The sequence below is a fragment of the Petaurus breviceps genome, unplaced genomic scaffold (genome assembly GCF_028583685.1).
Source record: "Petaurus breviceps papuanus isolate PSGF00001 unplaced genomic scaffold, PetGlider_PUasm1.0 80, whole genome shotgun sequence".
In the NCBI taxonomy this organism is placed as follows: Eukaryota; Metazoa; Chordata; class Mammalia; order Diprotodontia; family Petauridae; genus Petaurus; species Petaurus breviceps.
Genome location: NW_027186540.1, coordinates 5,110,223 through 5,136,683, shown reverse-complemented (window position 1 = coordinate 5,136,683; position 26,461 = coordinate 5,110,223). Strand labels below are relative to the sequence as shown.

General features: G+C 40.9%; 1 protein-coding gene across 1 annotated transcript in view; it reads left to right on the top strand.

Moving 5' to 3' along the window:
• The first annotated feature begins 222 nt into the window (after positions 1–222).
• The window catches only part of LOC138175995 (coiled-coil domain-containing protein 3-like), a 124,908-nt gene continuing 98,669 nt past the window's right edge, over positions 223–26,461 (top strand). The window contains exons 1-2 of the mRNA XM_069106663.1: positions 223–1,253; positions 4,423–4,597. Coding sequence (XP_068962764.1) covers positions 877–1,253; positions 4,423–4,597 — 552 coding nt within the window. The 5' untranslated portion in view covers positions 223–876. The remainder of the gene's footprint in view (positions 1,254–4,422; positions 4,598–26,461) is intronic.

The following is a 26,461-nucleotide window of genomic DNA, read 5'->3' as shown; positions in this document are numbered from 1 at the left end:
TAGGGGTGCTGACAAAAAGTTTTCCAGTAGTTTTGGCACTTTATTCTAAACGATGAAAGTTCGAACAGGTCAAAACTCCCGCACAATAGAAGAGGGTCGCACTGCCCTCCCGGTTCTCCAATAAGCTCGTTTGCCGGGTTATCTTCACACCTCTAGCTCTTTTAAATAAACTTTTTGGGGAGCTAAGACCGACAATCCCAAACTCAAACTCCAGCTGCTGGTGAAACTCTCAAGTCATCTTAGAGCCTCTCCCGGGAGCCTCCTAGTGTGGCCCAATATCTGCTCTCCCGCTTTGCTCCCACAGCTATTTGGCAGCTGGTTCACTTCCCCCGCCGTTCCCCTCTTTCCAGCTTGCGCCCTCTAGTCCCCCCGGGGTCGGAGGAAATATAGGCACCGAGGCTATTGCTGCAGCGGGTCTGCTTTTTCCCCACCCCTCTCTCTCAGCCCACGCCCCCAGAGAAGTCGCGGAGAAGAGGAGGCGGGGTAGCCAGGTCCTGGCGACCCTTTTAAAGCGATAGGACAGGGGATGGACTGCGTTGAGGCGGAGCGACTCCTGCCGAGAGTAGAGGGGCCGGCTCAGTGGACTGAAGGAGAAAGAGCCAGGAGACTAGCAGGACTCATAGGCAGAGCCCGTCCAGCTGTGGGCTCAGCCGCTGTGGGGCTGACCTAAGGGGGGTAGCGTTAACCCCTCCTTTCTCCAGTCTGGGCAACCCCACTCTCCCTCTGCCCTCTCCTCCCCGGTCCCCACCATGCGCACAGGCTAGCATGCCCACTGTCAGTTAAACCTGCGCTTGAAGAGAGCGGCGAGCGGCAAGCGGGATTTGGGGAAACTTTGAGAAGCAGGGAGCGCGCGGTGTAGGCGCTCCCAACGCCACGATGCTGCCCGCCCTGCTCCTCGCCCTAGTCTGCCTGGGCGACCGGCTCAGCCCGAGCCTGGGCTGCCAGCTGCCGTCCGACTGGAGACCCCTGAGCGAGAGCTGCCGGGCGGAGCTGGCCGAGATCATCGTGTACGCCAAGGTGCTGGCGCTGCACCAGGAAATGTACAGCCTGTACAACTACCTGCCGTGGCAGTATGAAGCCGCCTCCGAGGGAGGGCTCTTCTATTCCGCCGAGATCGAGATGCTGTGCGACCAGGCGTGGGGGAGCATGCTGGAGGTGCCCGCAGGCTCCAGGCTCAACCTCACGGGTCTGGGCTATTTCTCCTGCCACTCCCACACCGTGGTGCAAGATTACTCCTACTTCTTCTTCCTCAGGTGAGCGGAGCGCCTCCCATGCAGCCGGCAGGACTCTGCCCCATTGACTGCGTGTCTGCTTGTGAGCACGTCTGTGCTATATACACAGGTCCTTATTAACAGGACTTCACACTACTCTTTTCCACTTTTAGACAGACCCACGTGGACACGCATAACCTACATGGACAACGCAAGCGCGCAGGGACCTCTTCTCTTCTCTTCTCTTCTCTTCTCTTCTCTTCTCTTCTCTTCTCTTCTCTTCTCTTCTCTTCTCTTCTCTTCTCTTCTCTTCTCTTCTTCTCTTCTCTTCCTCATAATTTTCACCCAGATCTTTGCCAATGAGCCAAAGAAAAAATTGAAGGGGTGAAATTATGTCTAAAATTCCGCTCTTCCCGAGAGTTGGAAGGATTTACCAGTTGACATTTCTTAGCAGCTTTTTAACTGTCCTTGATCAAGTCACTTAATTTCCCTTGGCCTCAATTTTCTCTTTTATAAAACGAAGAGATTGAACTAGATCTCTGAGGTCCTCTCTGGGCAAGTCTGTTGAACAACCTACTCTTGGGGAAAAAAAATGTTCGGGACACACTTAAAAGTTTAATCTTCTTTACTAACATCTTCTCCACCTTCTTAAGCCCACAAATCAGCAAAATGATAAATCAAGCCCTGATTTGGAGCATTTGCTGATTTTTGAGGTGTAAATAGTCGTTGAAAATTTAGCAATGGAAGATTCAGCTGACTCAAGTACATCCCGGCCTCCGATCTAGAATGATAACCAAACTGGGTAATAATCATAGCCAACATTTATACAGTGCTTTAAAGTTTGCAAAGCACTTTACAAGTATTGTTTCATTTGATCCTTATAACAACCCTCTGAAGTAGATGCTGTTATCATCCCCATTTTACTGATAGGGCAAGGTAACTGTGTTTGAGAGAGGTTAAATGACTTGCCCAGGGTCACACAGCTGTTAAGTATCTGGAATAGAATTAAAAACTGGGTCTTACTGATTTAAATCCATCTGCCTTTGGGAGAAGGCATCAGGGTGTACTCTAAACTGAAATGGTTGTATGAATTCTCCAGTATACAGCTAATCTCTTACCGAATTTCATTGCTCTACTTATGGGGCTGAGGGACTCTATACCCTGCAAGAGAGTGGGTCGGCCTTGGAGTCAGGAAAAATTTGAATTCCAATTCTGCCTTTGATGTAGTAGCTGTTGGGCCATAGGCTTAACCATTTGATGACATAGATGAGTAAGAAACTACCCTTCATATTAAACTTGTATTGTCCCCCACCATCACACTATTGCTACATATAATATGTGCACATGTTGTCCCTCTCCCTCAAGCTCCCTTAAAATATAAACCCTCAAGGACAGGGACTATTCTGTACTGAATCTGTATACTTATCACCCACCACTGAGCTTGGTACATATTAGGTGCTTAATAAATTCATATTAAGTTGCATGGAGCTTCCTACCTGCACCAGTGGAGGGAGTTTTCACTTTGATAGTCCCTGAGTCTGGAGGAAATAAAAATGGCCGGCTGTACATGGTTATTGGCATACTGCCTCTTCCATTAGACTGCAAACTCCTCAAGGGTAGGGATTAACTTTTACGTTTCTTTGTATCTCCAATGCTTAGCCATGCCTGGTACATAGTGGGTACTTATGTTTATTGACTGACTGATTTCTTTTCAATGAATAATCAAGAGCCCACTCTCTTCCAGTCACTAGGAGTTCTATAAAAAGTCACCCTTGACTCCAGGCTTTTGAAATCTTATAAAGTGCTCTAAAAATTATTCATCAGTCTAGAAGAATAAAGCACATGTTCATGACCTTTTTGTCTCATACTTCTAGAGTTAAAGATTTAGGAGGTAGACTAGCAATAGAAATTCTCTGGTTTTATGTGGTTTAAATGATCTCATTCAGTCCTCCTACAATCCTATGAAGTAGATGCTTTTTATTATCTGCAGTTTACAGATGAGGAAACTGAGACTTAAAAGTTAAGTGGCTTGCCCCCAGTGCACAAATAGGTGTGAACTCATGTGAAACTCAAGTCCTCCTGATTCCAAGTCCAGTGTTCTGGACTATTTGAGAATCATCAAAATCCTTTTGAAAATAACTTATGGATTAAAGTTGTGAGCTAATAAAATCAAACTCAAGGCTGTTAGCAATAATTACAATACTGACATAGCAATGCAGTATGTAATACAAAATATTTGGTACTGACTACAATCAGTGATTGTAGATGACTTATTAGCTCCCCAGACTTCAGCATCTTTCTGAGAATGGAGACACTAAGTGCCCCCACAATGAGCTTGCTGCAACACATGTTTTCCACATCTAAGCCAGAATTTCTAAGTTTAGAATACAGCATGTCATGGTTCTGGCTTGAATTGTTTCTCTAGACTAAGTAAAGTTTCTCAGGAGTGCCAACAAAGACTGAGAGAGTACATTTCTCATTATAGAGACACTTTAATTGTCTATGATTTTTCATTAAGAGAAAAAAATACAACAGGGCCAAGCTAGAACAAAGAAAAATGAAACCCCATTTTCAAAGTGGGGGGAGTTGCAGACCTGTCAGGAAATAGCATTTGTTTCCATCTTATTGTGAAATACGGTTTTGTTCAATATTTCTGTGGTAGTCAGCCAACTCTTTCATCTTTTTGCTCTTAAATATTTACAAAAAGTTAGTGCAGAAATACAGTAAGTTAAAAGCTAGACTGACAGATTCTCATTTCACAGAACTCCCTTGCCCTGATGTATATTCACAGCTGCATACAGATTATTCTCTGTCCTGTTATTTGGAGACCTGTTGAGATTTCAACAGGCTCTGCTCAGTTTCACAAATGTGAAAAGTGAATATGTTGATTGGTCAATGAACTCTGTCCCATCACTTTGATCTAGGGTGTGGGCTTCCTTTTCTGTAATGCTACTTATGATTCTTGATAAACTGTGATCTCTACTGCAAACTTCTTATCTTATGCTTTTCAGATCCACAGCAGTCAAGGAAACTGCAGGAATTAAAGTCTCTTGGGAGACTTCTAAAATTAAAATATTTACTTTTTGCCTCCTTTATCAGTATGCTTCTTTTGGAACCCTCAAAGATAGAAGGTTGCTATGGCTTCTGTAAAACTGTGGGATCCAGTGAGATTTCAGTTCAGATCTCTGGTTTTGTTTTGCTTTTGCTTCAGGATGGATGAAAATTACAATCTCTTGCCTCATGGAGTCAATTTCCAGGATGCCATCTTTCCAGACACTCAAGAGAACAGAAGAATGTTTTCCAGTCTCTTCCAGTTTTCCAACTGTACTCATGGACAGCAGCCTGTGACTTTCTCCAGTGACTGGGAGATCCAGGAGGACAACAGGGTAAGAATTTGTCCAGTTCCATAGAACATCAAAACAATAGAGCAGATATAGTCTTTAATGGATTCTCCTAACCAAAAATTTAAAGGACATGATGGCCAGACCAAAGGAAAGCTTGTAACTCTCTCCCCTCCTGTCTTTCTAGGAAATTATTTTCAAAGGCGTCATTTTTTGGCTTGTGGTTTTGGAGACCTCTGGAGTCTTCCCACAGAGTTTAGTTAGGAAGAAACAGTCACTCGGAATTGGAATATGTAGTATAGAGTATGGACTATAATAGGTTTACTTGAGACTGGGAGGAGAAGGTAGAAGTTCTTGGCAGGAGTGAAATAGAACTAGGATTATTAGATCTAGAATATTTCTATACGCTATATGGTGAAAAAATATTCTAGTAGTAAGATGTATGGGGATAATAAAAAAAAATGCCCCCTCCTTATTTATATAGATTACCAAAGTAGCAATAAAGTTTGAGATAATTGCTATTCAAAAGCAATGACTTTCAAGTAATTTTCCTAATTGACATTTCTTATTATATCACTTAGTAACTCAAATCTTCCCAGTGCTAACTGAATACATTTTTGGCATCATTCATATCCTTTATAACCTGGGTCCAACTTACCTGTCTAGTTTTTTTTTTTTCATTATTCTCATTTATTTACTCTTGTGTTTCATATTCAAAGTCCTTCCTAACCTAGCCCCTTCCTACCTTTCCAGTCTCCCTAAACCTTATTCCCTGACACATACTATTTGATCCAGCGATGCTTGTCTCTTGGCTGTTACGTGAACAAGACACTCCTCTCAGCTCTTGGCATTTTCGCTGGCTGTCCCCGATGCTTGGAAAAACTCTGCCTCTTTACTTCCCTGGATTCCTTTAAGTCCCAATTGAAGTTCCATTTTTTAAAAAATAGGAAACCTTTCCCAACCCCTCTTAATTCTAGTGCCTTCTTCTTATTAACTATTTCCTATTTATCCTTTACATAGCTTGCTTGTATGTATGTTTGTCTATTGTCTTTCCCATGAGTCCTTTGAAAGAAGGGACTGTCTTATATAACCCCGGCACTTAGTGCACTTAAGAAATGTTAGTTGATGGATTAGGCAAATTGGGCTACTCACTGTTACCTAATCTTTTCCCAGCTTCCCTCTTTTGAGGGGGTCTGCATTTGTATGTACTGGCATTCTGTGCTTATAACAGACTTTCTACAATCAATTGACAAACATTTATTAAGTGCTTACTATATGCCATATATACTACATGTGTGTATATACCCACACATATATATTGCACATCTCTGTACATACAAGCACGTACATATATACTTACCTATATATATACATATGCATATACACATACACGATATGCATATGCACACACACAATGCACATATATACAATCCACATATACACATACACATGCACATATACACAAACACATATACATATATAAAATACACATAAATTCATATACATTTACACACATACACACAGAAAAAGGGAACAAAGACCCTACCTTCAAGGTACTTACATTCTAATGAGGGAGACACCATATCCATCAGTCCAAAGAGGAGATGGCAGATGAAAGGGAGCCACAGATGAAAGAGGAAGACACTAGCAGCTAAGGCAATTGGAAAAGCCGCCTGCAGAAGTTGGCTGTTTGTGCTGATTTATAAAGAAAGCTAGCTATGGCTTCGAAGAGTTGAAGGTTAGGAGGGAGTACATTCCAGGCAAGGAGTGCAGACATCCAAAGACACACAGATGGGAGTGGAAGGAAAAGCATGGAGGCCACCATGACTGGACCGCAGAGTATGTAGAAGAGTGGGTAGAAAGGGCCTGGCTCATGGCCAGAGCTTTATATGCCAAACAGAGCAGTTTATATTTGATCCTAGTGGTAACAAGATCATATCCTTTCTCTTCCTTCAATGACCAGATGGATTTTATTTCCTTTATGAAGCCCTCTTTAATTCCCTCTTGCCTCAAATCTTTCAGGCCACTGATTGACATATTTTAATTTATTATAGCTACTTGTGTAAATGCATCTTGTCACCAACCAGATTGTAAGCTTTTTGAAGCCTTGGGACTGCCATTTTTTATCCTTAAATCCCTAGCCCAATGTAGGGATTTATAAAATATTTGTCAAATTGAATTGAATCAGTAGCAAATTTAATACATTTCAAGACTAGGCAAAAAAAAATGGCAATAGATTTGGAATAAATCCCTTGCTTGTTTCACATACCACATCTTGGATTACTAACTCTGTAAGGATGCCAGATCTGTTATACTTTCTACTTTGTATGCTGTGAGCTGCTTTTGAGTTTCCATTCAACTCGGGCAGATAGTCTGCTTCTTTTTCTGGTCCCCCCACCCTTCCTCACTGTACTATCATTTCAGAGGTCTAGCTTAACCTGGAACTTCAAAGTAAAACCGGGAGATTTAGAAGCTCAATCTGCCGGGAAAGTTTCTGCAGAAAGCTTTTTGCAAAATGAACCCATTGCAATGCCCAATCTTAAACTTCAGCTGCACCATCCTCCCACACCACTGATGTCTTTGCTGTTCCTATCTACACATGAGTAGCCCCACCTGAACCTTGACAAATGGAAACACAATCTCTCTTTCAAAACCTGCCAAGATATCAGCAGTGTTACTAAGCTTTTCTCAGTACTTTTCTAGTTTGGTGTCATAGTGTTAATGGGACTTTGGGGGATATTTTTGGCAAGCTAGAGTATTCACCAGATTTATTGGCAAGTTCCTCTTCAGCTTAGCCAAGAACTTTCCTTTCTTCTCTTCTCTCCTGCTGTTCAGAACAACAGTCAAAACAGAGATATATACATATATATTTTTTCCCTCTCTCCACATGACTGTCCTCTGAGACCAGGACCCAGTCGGATCTTTGGAAGAACAAAAATATTTGAGCCTCATGAATCTTCAGTAAAATGTGATGGAGTTAGATTGAAGATTTTTGAGATTCCAATTGCTGTTAATGACTTTACTTGCACTCTGGGTGATGGCCTTTGGACCATGCATCTTTGTTGCCAAAGTGAAGATGGAAGAATCATATCTAGATACAGAGAACTCTTGTAATATAGAAGAAAGAGCTTTGTGCTGTAGGGGTCTACAACTTGGACTAATCAAAATGTAGCCTGGGGTAATCATGGAGAAAAATTGGATTGTTGCAATCAGACTTTTGAGATAATTCAACCAGTAAAGCACTGTGGTAGTTATTGTTTAAGAGGTAAAGATAAGATTGTCCTTATGGAGTATATAGTCTTAAAGGGGAATGAAACATACATAGCACACGATAGATAATACATACCTATGACAAAGTACATCAGAGAAGTAGACTTGAAAGGGTTATGCAGGGTGTTTGGGGGGAAATTATTATCTAGAGAGATGTTATTTAAAGGAGATTTTCTTAGCCACAGCAGAAGAATCCTCATGGCATAGAGGAAACTTGAAATGGATTCAACTGAGTAAAACTCCCGTTGACTAAAATTCACCAGCCACGCATCTGGGAGGCCACTGGCCCTCCTTGCAGCTACTTTATACATCCAGAACTGATGTCAACAGTCTAAGTTTTTGGTTTTTTTCCTGAGTGAAATGTCTTAAGAAATATCTCAATACTTGTCAAGGAAAATTGAACTGAACCTGGATGGGGAAAGACGTTAGGATATTTCTCCATCCACAAGCGAGGATCAGGAAAGGTTTCCTGTAGGAGGTGGCACTCGAGTTAGACTTTAAAGGATTTGTATGAAGCTATGCCAGCAGAGCAAAAATTCTAGCAGGTCCAACCACATCACCCCCATATTTGATAAGTTTCACTGGCTCCCTACCACCTCCAGGATCAAATACAAAATCCTCGGTCATTCAAAGACCTTCATAACCCATTTCCCTCTCTCTTCCAGTCTTCTTATACCCTACAGGTACTGTTTGCTTCCACTGGCCTCTTTGCTGTTTCATGAACAAGACACTTTATCTCTTTGCTCCAGGCATTTTTCTGGCAGTCCCTCCTCATCTATGCCTTCTGGCTTCTCTGGCTTCCTTCAAGTCCCAATTAAAATCCTACTTTCTGTAGGAAGCCTTTTCCAAACCCTTTTACCTCTAGTATTTTTACTCCGTTGATTATTTCCTGAGTGTAGCTTGTTTGTACTTTTTCCTTTGCTTGCTCTCTCCCTCATTAGAGTGAGAGTTCCATGAGGGTATGGATTGTCTTTGGCCTTTCTTTGTATGCCCAACTTTTAACAATGCCTGGCACGTAATAGGTGGTAAATAAATGATTATTGACTGACTGAGGATCTATTGAACCTCCTGAGTACATTCCTGGAAATATATTCTTCTGGGAAAGTTTCTGCAGAAAGCATTAGCAAAATGTACCCATTGCAATGCCCAGACTTAAACATCAGCTGCACAGTCCTCCCACACCACTGATGTCTTTGCTGTTTCTATCCCCATATGAGTAGCCCCACCTGAACCTTGACAAATGGAAACACAATCTCTCTTTCAAAACATGCCAAGATATGATTAAGGACCCAAAAGGGCAGCTAGGTGGCACAGTGGATAGGACACTGGGCCTGAAGTCAGAAAACTCAACTCTCTGAGTTCAAATCTAACGAGCCTAAGACGCTAATTAGCCACGTGACTGCGCAAGTCGTTTCACCCTGTTTGCTTCAGTTTCCTCATCTGTAAGATGAGCTCGAGAAGGAAATGGCAAACCATTCCAAGTATCTTTGCCAAGAAAATCCCAATAAGGGGTCACAAAGAGTTGGGCAGGACTAAAATAACCAAACAATAACAAGAAGTAGAATCAGAGACCAAGTCTCCTCATACGTATCTTAATTTTCATGACTGGATTTTTTAAAACCCTTGTTTTTAGCCCAAGTTACAGCCCTTACTGACAGTGGTGCCCCTAGTCATATCACCACAGAGTCCCATTGTAATGTAGTAATGTAATGTACTCTGTGACACTGCAAATTGCTATCACCTGTTGGGATGGAATGGGGGTGGAAAGGAGATTCATGAGTTATCTTAACATTCATTTCCCCCATACTCTTGTACCCTCATCAGGACTTCTGCCATCTTCTTTAATGTCATTTTTCTCCTGTTAATTATCATCATTCAGAGTGGATCTCAGTGGCCATCAATTCCAACCTATAAGAGGGAAGAAGAAGGAAAGAAACATTTATATAGCACCTACTATCATCACAGAGACTGTGCTTAGAGCTTTACAAATGAATGTCTTGTTTGCTCCTTACACCAACCCTAGGAGGTAGAGAGAGCAAGCATTTGTTAGCATCAACAATTTGCCATAGGCACTGTGCTTTGCAAGCATTTGTTAGCCTCAACAATTTGCCATAGGCACTGTGCTTTGCAAGCATTTGTTAGCATCACCAATTTGCCGTAGGCACTGTGCTTTGCAGATATCTCCTTTGATCCTTACAACAACCCTGGGAATAGGTGCTTTTATCCCCCTTTTTACAGGTGAGGAAACTGAGGTAAACAGTGGTTAAATGGCTTGCCCAAGTGTCTGAGGTTGGATATGAACTCGAGTCTTCCTGATTCAAGGTCCAGCCTTCTATCCACTTTGACACTTGGCTGAAAAAGAATCTACAACATGCCAGACCAGTAAATCTTCCAGTCAATCAACATTTATTAAGTGCCTTCTGTGTACCAGGTGCTGTGCTAAGTATTAGAGAAACAAAGAAAGACCAGAGACAAGTAAGACTACTTTTTTTTTCCAGCTTTTGTTTGAAGTGAACTTTTTGTTTCAAGTGAACACTAACTTCCCAAGTTTTTTACTTTTCTTTGAGAAGAAATAAAGGATGTTCTTTACTTTCTGAGCATGGAACTATAAGGTTTTTTTCCCTCTAAATCTTTGATTTCATTGATGGATGGAATTCCCAGTGTGGAAACTCCCTTACCATCTTAGAGAACTGTCTGAGAGTACTGAAAGGTTAAATGATTTGTCTATGATGGTGCAGCAACTATATTTCAGAGTCAGGACTTAAACCCAGGCCAGTCTTCTAGCCATTATACCATAACTGTCTTTTCTGGAAATCATGCCATCCATCATTCTAGCTCAGGCATCAAGCTGTTGTGAAGGATAGAGTGTTGGTCTTGGAGTCAGGGAGACCCAAGTGAAAATCCTGCCTCAGATACTAACTGTTTAATAGCTAACATTTTATAGCACCTGCTATTATGTGCTAGACACTTCCCCAAGTACATTACAATTACTCACAACCATCCTGGGAGGGTAGGTGCTATTATTACTCCTTTTTATGGATGAGGAAACTGAGGCAAACAGGGTTAAGTGACTTGCCCAGGGTCACACAGCTAGTAAGTCTCCGAGACTGGATTTGAACTTAGGTTTTTCTTGACTCCAGGCTCTATCCACTATACCACCTACCCCATCTGTGAACAAGTCATTTAACCTCCCCTGTCAAATGGGGATAATAATATTAGCCGCCTCCCAAGGTTTTTGTGAGGTTCAAATAAAATAGCATATGTACAATGTTTTGTAAACCTTAAAATGTTATATAAATGTTAGCTATTATTTTCTCTTATTTGGGGTGGGTGGGATGGATTAAAGAACAGGAGAAGATTAAGAGTAAATATCTCTCCAGGAACAAAAGTGGTAGGTTCGCTATTACCTACCATTGTCTTGTGCCTCTGGAATTCATCAAGATGGTTGAGAAATCCTTTTGCCCTGCGTTTTTGGAGTCTTAGAACTGCAGATATCACCTTCTTATCAAAGCCAGCTCCTTGTATTTGAACTATATTTCTCCAAAAAGAAATTTTGTGCACAGGAAGAGAAAATATCTCTAAGACTCTCAAAAATTTTAAATGCTCCCATTTTTTTGCTCTGCCTTCCTCCCCCTCCCAAACCGATTTTCTTTTTTTTTCTACTGTGCTCCACCAAACACACAAGTCTACATCCTCCTCTGGGAGGAGATGTTCATGGAACTGTCAGAGAATTTCGACAACTCAATAAGCCACTCTTCTGGAATGTGGTGGACTAGTCCCCAAACATTTGAATAGCAGCTTTCAGACTGTTTCTCCAGCTGGGGCTGCAAAGCTATTCCAACCATAACTTTCAGTCAAGTAATATGCTGTGATTCCTCTACAGCCAATCAATCATCAGGCATATATTAAGGGCTTGCAACACAAGGGCAGAACCCACAGAAACCTACCAGAGATCAAGAGAAGTCCTAGATGGCAGCTCTAAGCAATCTCCTTTCTCCCCTGAAGATTTCTTTCCACTTCAAAAGAGCTTGCTTGGAAAAATCAGATCCCAGTCTCCAGATTCTGATCTTCAAGCCCCTGGCAGTTGGTTTGATCACCAATTCGTTCATTTCGAATGGAGATATTTCATTCTTTTTATTTGTATCTCTGGCATCTTGCACAGTTCCTGGCAAGTAGTAAGCACTTAATAAATGATTTCGTGACCCAGGGAGCAATTATGAAGCACCTGTTGGGTCAGGCATTGTTCTGGGCTCAGGAGTTACAAAAAACAAGACAGTCCCTGCCCTGAGGAGTTTACCTGGTAACCTTCCATATAAGCATCTTTCTATTCCCCCAGCTACTATAGACCTTTAGATCTGGGGGTCTAGTGGACCACTAGCTCAATATGAGTTAACAGTTTTACATGGCAGCCAAAAAATAAAAGCTAATTACTTTCTTAGGCAGAATCAAGAGAATTGTAGTGACTAGGACTAAACACTAAAGAAGTCTTAGTCTTGGGGTGGCTAGGTGGCGCATTGAGTAGAGTGCTGGCCCTGGAGTCAGGAGGACCTGAGTTCAAATGCGGCCTCAGACACTTAACACACACAAACAAAAAACCTAGCTGTGTGACCTTGGGCAAGTTACTTAAACCCAATTGCCCTCCAAAAAGCAAAAAAAAAAAAAAGAAGTCTTAGTGTTGGTTTTTGTTTGTTTTGTTTTGTTTTGGAGGGGGGAAGGCAAGGCAGTTAGGGTTAAGTGACTTGCCCAAGTTCACACAGCTAGTTAAGTGTCAAATGTTAGTGGGTAGAGTGCCAGACCTGGAGTCAGGAAGACTTCTCTTAACTAAGGTCACATGTGGCCTCAGACACTTACTAGCTGTGATTCTGGGCAAGTCACTGAATCCTCTTTGCCTCAGTGTCCTCATCTGTAAAATGAGCTGGAAAAGGAAATGGCAAACCACTCTAATATTTTTGTCAAGAAAACCCCAAACGGGGTCACAAAGAGTCAGACACGAATGAAATAACTAAACAACAAAGTTTCATTCAATCCTGCCCCGGATCCTATAGTTAGGAAGAACATTATATTTAGGAGAACATTTGGAGCAGAGAACCAGAATGGTGAAAGGTCTTTAGATCATGGCATCTTTGAGTACATAAAGGACTGATGAAGGAAATAAACATTTATATAGTGCCTACTATATGCCAGGCATTGTTCTAAGTACTTTTTATACATATTATTTCATTTGATCCACTCAACAACCCTGGAATGTAGGTGCTATTATCCCCATTTTATAGCTGAGGAAGTTGAGGCAGAAGAGGTTAGGTGACTTGCTCAGGGTCACACAGCTAATAAGTGTCTGAGGTCAGATTTGAATTCAGGTCTTCCTGGCTCCAGTCCCATCCTCTATCTACTGTGCCACCCAGCTGCCTGAGCAGAAGTAGGTATGCTCTGTTTGGCTCCAAAAGGCAGAATCAGGAACAGTGGCTAGAAGTTAATAGGAGGCAAATTTAGGCTTGATATAAAGAAAAAATTCCTAATGGACTTGATTCTCCCTTCACTGTCTATCTTTAAGCAAAGGTTGGATGACGATTTGTTTGTTATGTTATAGAAAGGATTCCTGTTCAGGTGCACATTCGATCAGCTTGCTTTGGATCAGACAGACTCACATCACTACTGTTTTGAGATTCTGTTTTACCTCTTCTCTGAGTGGTTCAGGAAACACTGATTAGGCTTTGACCGTTAGTGGGCTCCGAGGTCTATACAAAGACTGAAAAAAGATATGATTCCTGCCCTCCATATCACCTCTTTCAGTCAGTCAATAAATATTTATCAAGCTCCTACTATGTTCTCTTGAATGACTAAGAATTGTTAACATTTCTATATAGTGTGTTGAGATGTACAGAGTGATACATATATATGATTTTGGAGATTCTCACATAGGAGTCATTTTGGGGCAGTGGTCAGAGCAGTGACTCTGGAGTCAGAGGACCTGAGTTCAAATCCTACTTTCATCATTTGGTGTCTGTATGACATTGGACAAGTTCCATAACATCCTTGGTCCCCAGTGGATAGAGCTATAGCTACCTGGCATAGTGTATAGAGCAGTGGGCTTGGGAGTCAGGAAGACCTGAGTTCAAGTCCAGTCTCAGACCCTTATTGTGTGAGTAACTTAACTTCTGTTTGCCTCAGTTTCCTTAACTGTGAAATAAGGATAATAATAACACCCTCCAAGGTTATTGTGAGGATTAAATGAGATAATACTTGTAAAGCATTCAGCATGGTGCCTGGTACATAGTAAATGCTTAATAAATGCATGTTGCCTCACTCCCTTCCTCCTCTATAACATGAGGGTGTATACGAGATGGCCTCCAAGATCTTTTCCAGCTCTAGATTTATGACCCTGATATGATATGGTGGCGAAGGCATTGGTTTTGCAGGAAGACCATCTGCATTCACCTCCCAGCCATGGGTGACGTTGGGTAGGTCCTCTGAACTCTTTTGGCTTCTCTTCCCTCATCTTAAAAATGGAGGAGTTGAGCTGGATAATTTATAAGGCTCCTGTCATCTCCAAATCCCATAATTCTATAAGACTAATAAATATAAGTTATTTAGTTATGAATAATTTTGTGGTAGGCATTACAAGCATTTATATTTTTATACAAATAATTTATCTCTCTTTTATGTATATATGTACTATGTATTATATAGTATATATTATATGTAACAGTTATATTAGCATATTTTATAGATTAGTATAATTTAATTTCCATTTTGCAAGATCTTTCCTTGTTGTCTCATGCTCAGACTTTTCCCATCTTCAAAAAAAACAAACTTCCACTTGACCTTGCCATTCTCTCAAGCTTTTATTTCGTATTTTTCTCCCTTTCTATCCTTGCTGACTCCATTTCTTCACTTCCTCCTTACTTCTCTGTCAATTCCCGTGTAGCTTCTGACCCACCACTTGAGTGAAACTGCCTTCTTTTTGTCTACAAATCATCTCTTAAATGGCCAAACGTGATGACCTTTCCATAGCTTTCACCCCACTGGATCTCTTTGCAGACTTTGACTATACTTGATCACCTCTCTGCTGGATAGATTATTTTCTCCTTCAATTGTCACGAAACTGTTCTCTCTTTGTTTTTGTCTCTGTCTCTGTCTGTCTTTCTGTCTCTCTCTCTCTGTGTCTCTCTGTCTCCCTGGCTGTCTCTCTCAGTTTTCCTTCTATCTTCTTTGCTTGGATCATCATCCCTTTCATCTGCACGGAGATTTTGTGTTACCCAAGACTCAGTCTTGGGCTTTCTTCTCTTCTCTTTCCTTACTTTTTTTGTTGGTCTTATATGTTCAAATCTATGCAGATGGAATATTATATATTACACATACATACACTTATAAACACACACACATCTATCTATCCATCTATATATCTAGTCTTATCTTAGAATATTTTAGAATGTCTAGCTTCCTTCAAAGCTAAGATTAGGTGCAACCTCCTATTCATATATTTAAAGATCTAGAAGAGATTTTCTTATATATCTATTCTACTCTAATTTACTTTTTTCATCTTAAAGACAAGCTAAATAAAAAAAACATAGTACATAGAAGATAGCTATCTATTTCTAGGCCTACTGAGGTAACTCTGCTTGCATAATTCATTCCAGTATTTCATAGCTACTTCCATTGTCAGGAAATATATTTTAACATTTCTTCTAAATTCTTACTGATGCAATTTAAATCAGTCCCATTTTGTTCTGTTTGTAGAGGACCTGGCAAATATAAAACTGGTCAGCAACTTCTAGGCAATAACTTTGTATTTTAAAGGATATTCCATAGTCCTATTTTCTGTATAATTATGGTAATGATAACAACAACAGCAATAGTCATAATAATGGCTCGCATTTCTATAGCATTTAGGGATTGCAAATCGCTTTACGTATGTTATCTCACTTGGTGCTGGAGTATAATTGCAACAAAAATATCTGGGTAATAAAAAGGTTTCCAAACCCTCTTCTGATGGTCTGCTTATCTCAAGCAATACTCATTTCAATAAAATTCCAGATAGCAAAAGGATTTTTAGACAGTTCTTTTGGATTTATTATAGTAGCATCTAACATGAAATCCCAGAGAAGATTTTAAAAGCAGTTTTCCAGTAAGTGATGTGTGAACCCAGAAATGCACTAAGAGACAGTATTAACATCCCAAATAGAGAAGATTGGCTCTTAGACCAGAAGCATAGAAATGGAGCAGTAAATGTGTCGAGTGAAAAAATGAAATGAACAAATGCAGTAAAAACAAGAGAGGATGAAACTAGCATGTTGTGCATTCATCAGATATGAACTGATGAGGTCATTCACTAACATACAGAGCCAGCTGATGATTTTCCTTTTGGAAATTCCTGACTACCATGTTTTGATAAGATGAACTCTTTTAGGTTGGGGGCAACTAAATGTCACAGTGGATAGAGCACCAGGCCTAGCTAGAGTCAGGAAGACCTGAGTTCAAATGTGCCTTCAGACACTTACTAATTGTGTGATCCTGGGCAAATCACTTAACCCCATTTACCTCAGTTTCCTGATCTGTGAAATGAGTTGGAGAAGGAAATGGCAAAACCACTTCAGTATCTTTGCTAAGAAAATGCCAGATGGGGTCATGAAGAGTCAGACATGACTGAAATGATTGAACAGCAACAACCTTCAGGTTAGCTTGCTTTACATGTATTCATTATCTAGTGTAGTGGAAAAAAAAGCAGAGAGAATGGACCCTTCCCTTGTTCCTAAAGAGAAGCAGCCCACCAGACCAGAGCTAACTTGCTCAGGGGAGCATTCCAATACTGTTTAGTTACCTTGGGAGTTGGGGCTACAGAAAAAGACAAGAGATAGAGAGAAAGCACAGAAATTGTTGTGGCATTCACGCTGTGTTTTAGAAAAAAAATAGGAGGCTGAGAATGAACAATAATACCAGCTTCTGTCTCCAGGGTTTTCGTTGAGTTGCTGGTTTCTACCAATTCCTTCTTTGCGTTTCATTGTCCTCATCTGGACAAAGAGGCTGTTTATGCTGACCCTCCCTTCCCCCTTACCAGGAGCCTTGTGATGAGGAATGAGAAGGAAGTAAGATGTTTGGCCACAAGACACAGCATCAAATATAAAATGTTTTATCCTCTTTTGGTTCTGGAGCCAGAACAATGGCTGCCATCTGAGCGCCTCCTGTTGATATCTCTAGCTCATGCAATCTTCTCTTGGGAAGGAGAAAAAATTTTCCTTTATTCCTCCTACTATCTTTCCCTTGTCTCCGACTTTGCACACAGAGTTTTGGGGATTAGACAAGTGATTTTCTCTGCCTTCTATCAAAGCATATAGTGTAGTTTTTGCAAAAGTACATGTAAGTTTCTTGTAACTGATAAAAGTTTTTAGAACAAAATGGATTCCAAGCCAGAGAAAGAGATCACCCTACTTTCTTCATTCCTAGTATACCCACTAGATTCTTAGTGCTGTCAAATTCAAAGAACCTAGCACATCCATTTCTTCCTCTCTTTTTCTTGTCAGCTATCCCATCTAGCACGATCACACCTGCCTCCATGGCCCTGACTGGAACCTGTAAATCCTAGCCCTCTGACAGGGCAATCAAATTCAACCCGTTCACTTTAAAGTGGATTGTCATTTTTATTTGTTTAAACAATGAAACCTCATACCTATTTATGTTAACATACAGTCTTGTGGTCTTATGTTTTGAATTTTTTAAAAATTCAAATGTAAAATTCAATTCAAACTTAAAATTTGCATTTTTAAAATTAAATAAAGTTCATGGTAATACTACCAAGTAACCAATAGGTAGAAGGCTAGCCAGGTTTCCACAGTTATGCTAATATTCGCTTACAGTCTTGTAATACAAAAGAATACCAAGGTTATGGGCAAACTGAAGTGGGCAAAAGAAGGAAAAAGTAAAGCAGTTTTGTATGGGGCCAGATGGTATTCTAGTAGGTGCTTTCTAAGCCTTTGTTTGTTTGATCTTGGGAAGGGAGCTCCTGAGGGTTGGCTTTTCCAGGAAGAACCTGGAGGTTCTCTTTCTCTTTGGCTTGGGAAAATCAAGAAGTTTTGTGGTTTGGTTTCCCTACTTTCAAAACAGAGCAGTAGGGTTTATTGGTTGCTTGCCACATAGAGATATATTTAGAGTAAATTTTGAGTATGGCTTGGGACCAATTCTAGGCAAAATTGAAATAAAAAGCATTTTATTTGATCCATGCAAAACCCCTTAGAAGTGTGTCATTCCATATTATTATCACTTTTTTTAAACAGATAGTTTACAAACTAAGCCTAGGAGTACTTTAAGTCACTTGTCCGGAGTCACATGTAGATCCTAAGATTAAATCTTGGGTCTTTTGACTTCCAGTCCAGCCCATTATGCTTGAATACTTTAATGGATCTATATTCTCCTTAATGTGTGTATTCCCTTCACTGGTACAGATTGCCATCTGTCCATGAATTATCATCCAGTGTAATCATTGCCCATACCCTCCATAAATCATTAGTGAAGGCTCAACTTGATGTGAGTGCCAGTGTCATTTTAGATCCACCATTTGTTATTTTTCCCTCTTGATAAACGAACAGCCCAAATCTTCATTAGATCACAAGATCCTTGAGTTAAGGACTGCTTTTCTTTTTGAATTTCAGCACAGCGACTGGCACGTAACAGGCACTTAAGGAATATTTATAAACTGACTTTTCTGTTCACATGTCTTTGATCATGCCATTTATATCACATCTCAACGTGGCAAAGTCACACCCGACTCCTTGTGACCCCCATTTGGGTTTTTTTTGGCAAAGATTTGTAGTGATTTGCCATTTCCTTTCCAGCTCATTTTAGACAAAGAAAATAAGGCAAACAGGGTTAAGTGACTTGTACAGGGTCACATAGCTAGTAGGTGTCTGAAGCTGGACTTGAACTCTGGAAGATGAGTCTTTTGGATTCCTGGCCCACCCATGCATTCTATCCACTGTGCCACCTAGCTGCTAATAACAACAAACAACAACATATTGTGCCCTACTAACACCCACCACACGTCTTTCTATAGCCACTTGTGCAATCTGAAATCTAGATTTTCCTCTAATTGTGGAATTCATGATTTGTTGCCTAAGGGGAACTTTATGAGTACTCTACAAAGTGGGGGAAAAAAGGATTTCTAGCAACTTGGGGATATGACACATTTACTAGGTGCACTTTCTAAGCTTGAGCCCACTTTCCCTTGGATTCTGTATAAAGAGGTAGGAGAGTTTCGTGACTCTTGAAGGGAATGTTCTCAATGCCACCTAAATAAATACCCTTAACTAAAAGCTAATTAAGTTTGGCTGACTTATTTGCTATCAATTCATAATCATGGAGGAGGGGCGGAGCACATGAGTGGGGACTTCTGAGGTCTAGTGTTAGAAAGACACCCTCCTGGCCCTCAGGGTGAACCCTAAAGCCCTGAAGGGACGTAGCCAAGTGATCACTGGAGACCCAGCTGGCAAGTGTGAATGGGGTTTGGGAGACTAGCTTTAGAGCATATGCTATAAATATATTAGTGTACCTTTATTTCCATAGTGCTTACAGCACAGATCATTTCTGTCTTTTATGGCCTTTGGCCATTTTTGGACATTTCCCTTGAGATTTTTGACTTCTTTGCTCTTCCAAATAGATCTTTATCATTATTGTTTTGTTTAGTTCTATAAAGTAACTGCTGGGCAGTTTTATTTAATCATTAAATTGGTAGACTAAGTTATTCAGTATCATCCTTTTTATTATATCTATGTGGTCCAGTCCTGAACATGTGTCCAGTTAAATGTTGCTTTGTTTCTGTAGAGGATGTTTTATGATTATATTTACAAATTCTAAGTGTTCTCTGGTAAGTTAACTCGTGGGCCTTTTATAGTTATCTCTCTTCCTATTGGGTTCTGTTAATAGCATGCAGAAGGATTATTTTTGTGACTTTGTTTTGTATCTTGCTACTTCACTGAACTTTTAAATTATACGTTTTTCATTAAACCATCATCAGTTCAATTAATCACTTAACAAGAATTTATTATTTCCTATATGCCCAGGCACTATTCTAAGCCCTGGGGATACAGAGAAAAGGAAAAGCATGATCCTTTCATTCAAGGGTCTCACATTCGAATGGAATAGTATTTAAATGGTAACCTGACATACCTTTTAATAACTCAGATCAAAATCCTCCCATAAGTTCACTACTTTTCACGTGTGGGTCCACTCAACATCTTGGAGTCCTTTTTTGACTTAGGACATTGCAAAGATACCAGCAGAAAACACAGGCTACATAATCATCCTTTCTTACTTCAACTAGACCATATTTTCTTTTCATGACATTTTCACTCCATTCTTTCTTTAGATTTCCTTTTTTTATTCTATGTTGCTATCTACTCACACCCATAATGTGTGTCCCTTCCTCATGCTGGCATGGAGTGACCCTGGATTCTTGAAAACTGTTTCTTGGAGTCCAAGTTCTGGAAGGTTCTGCCATGCTGTCTGGCCCTAGGTTTTCTCATTTGGCAGTTAGAAAAGCTAATGCAATTTTATGCTGCGTTAATATAGATTGTCTATGATAAGGATTGATGATACTTTCCCCTTTCTCTTCCCCTTCCTGTAATGAGACCAATTCTAGAATGCTGCGATCAGTTTTAGGTACCATGTTTTGCTGGTAAGATGGAGAACAGCCAGAGGAGGGTGACTGAGATGGTGAGGGGACTGGAACCAACCACTTGCCAGGATTAGCTTAAGGAACTGGGGATGTTTAATCTGAGAAAAAAATAAAGAGTAGACTTAGGGAAAAATAATCACTCTCTTCTAGAGTTTGAATGACTATCATATGGAAAAGACATTAGCCTTGTCCTGCTTATCCCCAGTGGGCAAAACCAGGATCTAAAGTGGCACAGCAGTGAATTTAGGCTCAGTGCTTACTGAAAAAAAAAACAAGAGGAAAAAAGAGAAACTATAAAGGAAGATTTCCAACAACATCAGCTATCCAGAAGTGAAAAGGCTGTCTTGGGAGGCAGTAGTCTTCTCCTACACTAGAGATCTCATAATGAAACCTTGAATTTGGATATTTTGTAAGTATTACTGTTTAGGAATGACTTGGGCCAAATGCAATACAATAAACATTTATTAAGCACCTACTATGTGTCAAGCACTGGGATAAGTTCTGGGAATACAGGTAAAAGTAAAAAAAGAAGAGTCCTTAAACTCAAGGAGTTTACAATCTGATGGGGGGGGGGGGGGGGGAGACAACACACAAAAGGAATATGGAAAAAGGAGGGGAGAAGATACCAGAGTAGGGGCATGATGATGATGAAGTGAAAGCCAAGCAGGGAAGCTGGTGGGGAATGAAGAGTTGGCTGGGCTTCTAAGTCTTCTTTAAATGGAGATGTTGGGAGGATTTTGTTGCTCTGCCCTGCAGCCCTCTTCAGAGGGCTAGAGGCAGCTGAAAGTCCCGATGAGATGTGAGTACCCAAACTGATGAAATCTCCGTAGTGATAACATCTACAGTGCTGCCTGGATCCAGAGATTATAGGATTCTGTGAAATATTGGGTTACTTAGGTCTTCAAAGGCTTAAACAAGACCCCGTTCTTCTCTGTTAGCAAACTAGGGATGTGTTGGGAGGTAGTGTGATTGGGAGCGGGGACAGCAGGAAGACTTGGGTGGTCATTTAAAATAGTTGCCTCTGAGTCCCACAGAGGAAAAGAGGTGGGTTGTGCACCCGTGACTTAGGTAAAGGGTGGTTTGGGGGTTTGATGCTATTAAACGAATGGTCTGGTGGTACCTCCTCTCTCTGAATTAATTGCTCTATTTGAATATTGTGTAGGGCCTAGTGGTGGAAGGTAGTAGCTGGGGGAGGAATTGAATTGAAGACCACATGATGTAGAAGGTTTGGGGTTGGGTTTTTTGGGGGGTCAACTCAAGATGGCCAGTGACTGGCTTTGGGGCCATTATTATAATTTTGTGACCTTGTTTTGTATCTTGTATTATAAACATGGCAAGGGACTTGGTCAGATTCACTACATGTTCCTGAAGTCCCCCCCAAAGCTGACACTCTTTGGCTCTATGAACAAGTGGAAGCACATAATTCAGAGGGTGGAATGTACATTGAGCAAGTGCATGGGGATGTGGCAGAAATGTTTTTGTCGCATGTGACACTGGGTAAGTGCATTTGTAGGAATAGAGCCTCAGGGATCTGACTGTTTGCCTCAGTTTCCTCACCTGTAAAATGAGCTGGAGAAGGAAACGCCAAACCCCTCCAGTATCTTCACCAAGAAAACCTTGAATGGGGTCACAGAGTCAGACAGGACTGAAAAGTGAGTGAAGAAGAAAACATCCGACTTAGCAAAGGCTGATTAACTCCTGGTTGGGGATGTTATAAAGTGGATTTTTACTTAAGTACAGATTGGATCAGGTGACCTCTGAGGTCCATCTAACTGTGAGTGTCTCTGATTCCATCTTATCTGGATTTCCATCTGTTTTAAGCTGCATGTCCTGCCTCAAGGCAAGAGGATAAAGACTGTATATACAGGGTACTCTACACGTGGGCTGACTGACTCAGCTTTCAAAGCTACTTCCAATCCAGTGATCCCGTGATCTTATCAGACTTTCAGAAAGCAAAACAACTGAATTAAATTCATTTGCACACCTGCCAAGCTGAGAAGGAGCCAAGGCCCATGTTTACAGACCTATAGATCTGGCGATTATCTGCATGCATGTTAAGGGTGTGGATAGAAACTGGTTCAAGAATCAAATGCAGAAACAGTTTCTTGCGGTTAGGGATTCTTGACCTGGAACCACATCACTCTGTGTGGTGAAATGATCTGCCCTCCAGTCCCTGGCACTGAAGCTCTCTGTATTCCCTTTGCCTCGTCCCTCTTAGCTTTCTCCTTCCAAATCCCATCTCCCTTCGTATAGGCCTCTTCACTAATTTGATTTGAGCATTCACCATCCTTTAGCTTGTCTTCATACTCATCCCTTCCTAATGAAGGGTGGGCAGAGGGTCAGTGGAATCAAGTCATGGCTGCTACACTGTTAATACAAGGTAGATGTCGGTAAAAAGTGAATGAATGCATCTTGAACAACTATAATATTTATGGCTATTACAAGTAATGGATACAAAACATAAGGTTTGGATGTACATGCTACAAAGCATATTAAGGTAGGGGTATTCCTCTATTGCTTTTTAGAAGAAAAGAAGGAAGGAAGCATTTATTAAGTACCTACCAGGTACTGGCATTGTGCTAAGGACTTTACCAACATTGTCTTATTTGATCCATACAGCAAAGCTGGGAGGCTGGTGATATTATTATTCCCATTCTACAGTTGAGAAAACTGAGGCAAACAGAGGTTAAATAGATTTTACCTAGGGTCACATAGCTAGTAAGTGTCTGAGGCTGGATTTGACTCCAGGCCTAGTACTCTATCCAGAAGATGCTTCTAGAAGAAACCAGAAGGCACAGATGATACAGCATGGTATGGTGCACAGGGTACCGCTATGAGAAATGGGAGTTCTGGATGTGCCCTCTGTTCTTTGACATGATGATAATAAGAGTAATTCACATTTATATAGTAGATTGAGCAGATTGTTTTACAAAGTACTTTTCCTCACATAAAAACAGTGATGTAGGGCAAGTATTGTTATCTCTGTGTTTGATTTTTTTTAACAGATGAGGAAACTGAGACTCTTGGGGGTTAAGTGTTGTCTGTAGTCACACAACTAAGATAGGTAAACATCCTATAGCTAATTGGTATTTGGGGCAAGATATGAATCCAGGCAGGTCTCCAGATTCTGAGTCTAGTGCTGTGCCCCCCATACCATGATGCATAACGGGAGGGTACTGTATAGGGGCTAAAAAACCTGGAATCCTTGCCCAATTTTCAGTGTGTGATTTGGGTTGTTTCATTTAAATCCAGAAAACCTTTGTCTAATCTCTAATTTGAGCTCCTAAACCTTGACTACCTAGGTTTCTTAGATATGAAAATGGCACGTGTGAAATACCCTGAGATCTTCCATTATAAAATGTGAAATACCCTGAGATCATCCATTAGAAAATGTGAAATACCCTGTGATCTTTCATTATAAAATGTGAAATATGCTGAGATCTTCTATTATAAAATGTGAAATATCCTGAGACCTTCCATTATAAAATATGAAATACCCTGAGATCTTCCATTATATGTTTATTTGATCTGTACTATTTTTTAATATGTGCTATTTAAATCTAAGATATTATGATTCTCTGCCACAAACTCCAGTACCCCACTTTTGGTTGCTTAGGAGAGATCAGAGTGTGAGCAGTGCTGACGTTTGTAGTAGTAGCTCATATAACAGTTCAGCAAGTGGGCATATGTAGCTTCCCCCCAACCATCTGCTGGGGTGGCAATCACGTGATAAGCATAACCATGTGAATTTTAGTTCAGTGTTGTTTTGCTTATCATTTCCCAATTAAAAAAAAAACAAACTAGCTTGGATGAATTGTTTACGTTTGTGTTGGGGGGGGAGCATTTTCCCCAATTGTCCTCATAGAATGCTATTATAGCTTATTCTAATTTCTTTCTAATGAAGAATGTATGCATATTGCTAGGCAAAACTCATGAAACTTCCTGCCTGGGCAAGGTTTGGGATCCCCATCCTGGGAGAACAAGTCCAGGGTTAACCTTTGAGTCACCATTTCCATTCGTGGATTTTTCAACAATGGTCAGTGGAGGAGCTGAGAGTCATGTAAGGGATGCTACCATCATTGCCAGAGTATTAACCTATTAACCCTTTCAGCTGAGAATATCACCTCCTACTTCACCGGAATCATTGAGGTCATTTTCTCGAGAACTTCCTGCTTATCTCATCCACAATGCCTTGTGTCATTATCTTCTACTAAAACATGTCTCATATAAAGCCCTTCTCCTATGTGCATAAGAGCCTAATTCCATCCCATCAAGTTACTTCTTCTCTTATCTCTACTCTTTCATTCATATTCATTCTTTCCCTGTGTCCTAGTTGCTTCCCTGCTGCCTACAGACACCCCCCCCCCAGTCCTCAAAAAACCCGTCACTTGATCCATCCATCCTTACCAGTTGTTGTACTAAGTCTCTCCTGCTTTTTGTGGCTAAACTTGAGAAGGCCGTCCATCTGCAATAGATGCCTCTGCTTCCTCCAAATCTCTTCTTAAAGTTTCGTAATCTGGCTTCTGATTTCATCATTTTACTTCTTTCTCCAAAGTTACCCCTTTATTTGCCTTTTTCTCCTTCTCTGTAGCTTTTGATACCATCAATCTCCCTCTTTTTCTTTTTTAAAAATTTATTTATTTACTCTTAGTTTACAACATTCAGTTCCACATTCCCTTGAGTTCCAATTTTTCCCTTCCTCTCTCTCCTCTTCCCTCCCCCCTGCCATGAGGATGTGCAATATGATATAGGCTCTACAAATGTCTTTGCATTAAACATTAGTCAAGTTGTAAAGAAGAATTATAACCAATGGAGTGAACAAGTGACTTGCCAGGGTCACACAGCTAGTAATTGTCTCCTGACTCCAGGACCAGCGCTCTATCCACTGCCCATTCTCTAGGTTTTTGTGATTTTGCTCTCTCCTGATCATTGCTCAATGTACATTGTTGGAGCCATGGATGTCCCCCAAGCATCTGTTCTTGGTCCTCTTCTCTTCTCCCTCTTTCACTTGCTGATCTCATCAGCTCCCATGGAGTTAGTTATGCTGATGCTGTGCTGATGGTTCTCAGACCTGTTCATCCAGCCCTAGCCATTCTCCAGATCTCCAGTCTTGCAGCTCTTCCTGCCTATAGAACACCTTGTAATGGTAATGTAATTTTGAATTTGAAGATCCCTTTGTGTTGGCAAAAGTAGCAGGTACTTAATACAGCAACTGATCAAGCCTCTGATTGGGGGAACAGAAGGTATGAACTCCTGTCTCCTGTTAACTGACGTAACAGGAAGGGGTTGGCTGAAGGAAGTGAAGTAGGTAATACTGTATATATAAGAAAAGCCCCAGAGAGGCACAGTCAGAATTTCCTTGAGACTGAGATCTGGTGGCAGAACAGTTACAGAAGAATGGAGAAATGAGTCCTGAAAACTGGTGGTGCTGGAACTTTTTCTGAACAGGATCCCAGGAGGCCAGGAGGCCAGGAACCCAGAATCTGGAGCCAGGAGCCCCGGAACCAGGAGACTAAAAGTCCAGGTGACTGAAGCATGACTGGGATGCTGAGACTTTGTTTGTGGCTTGGTTGAGCCTTGAATTCCCTGGAGCAGAAATGGTGAGGGATCTGACATGGACCAGACCCTGTGACCACCAGTGTGGAGCAGGACCTCCCCAGAGAGCAGGTCAAGGAAGTGAGAGCTGTCTGCCATTGAACCCAGATGACAGTCTGTTGAATCTAGGTAGAATCTGGGACCATGGAAGGGAATCCAGGGAATCTGAGAACAGGCCCAAAGTCAAGATGAAGAAAAGACCTCTCCTTGGGTACTAAGTAATTATGGAATTATGGTTTACTAGTGACCTAAGGGGTGGAGGATTTTGTGTAGGATACTTAGAAAGACTTTGCTGAATAAGTGACTGATTGTACTTTGACATTGTTATTAATTAGTGACTGATTGAGTTAATCAAGACTTTGCCCCAAGAGTGGAAGACT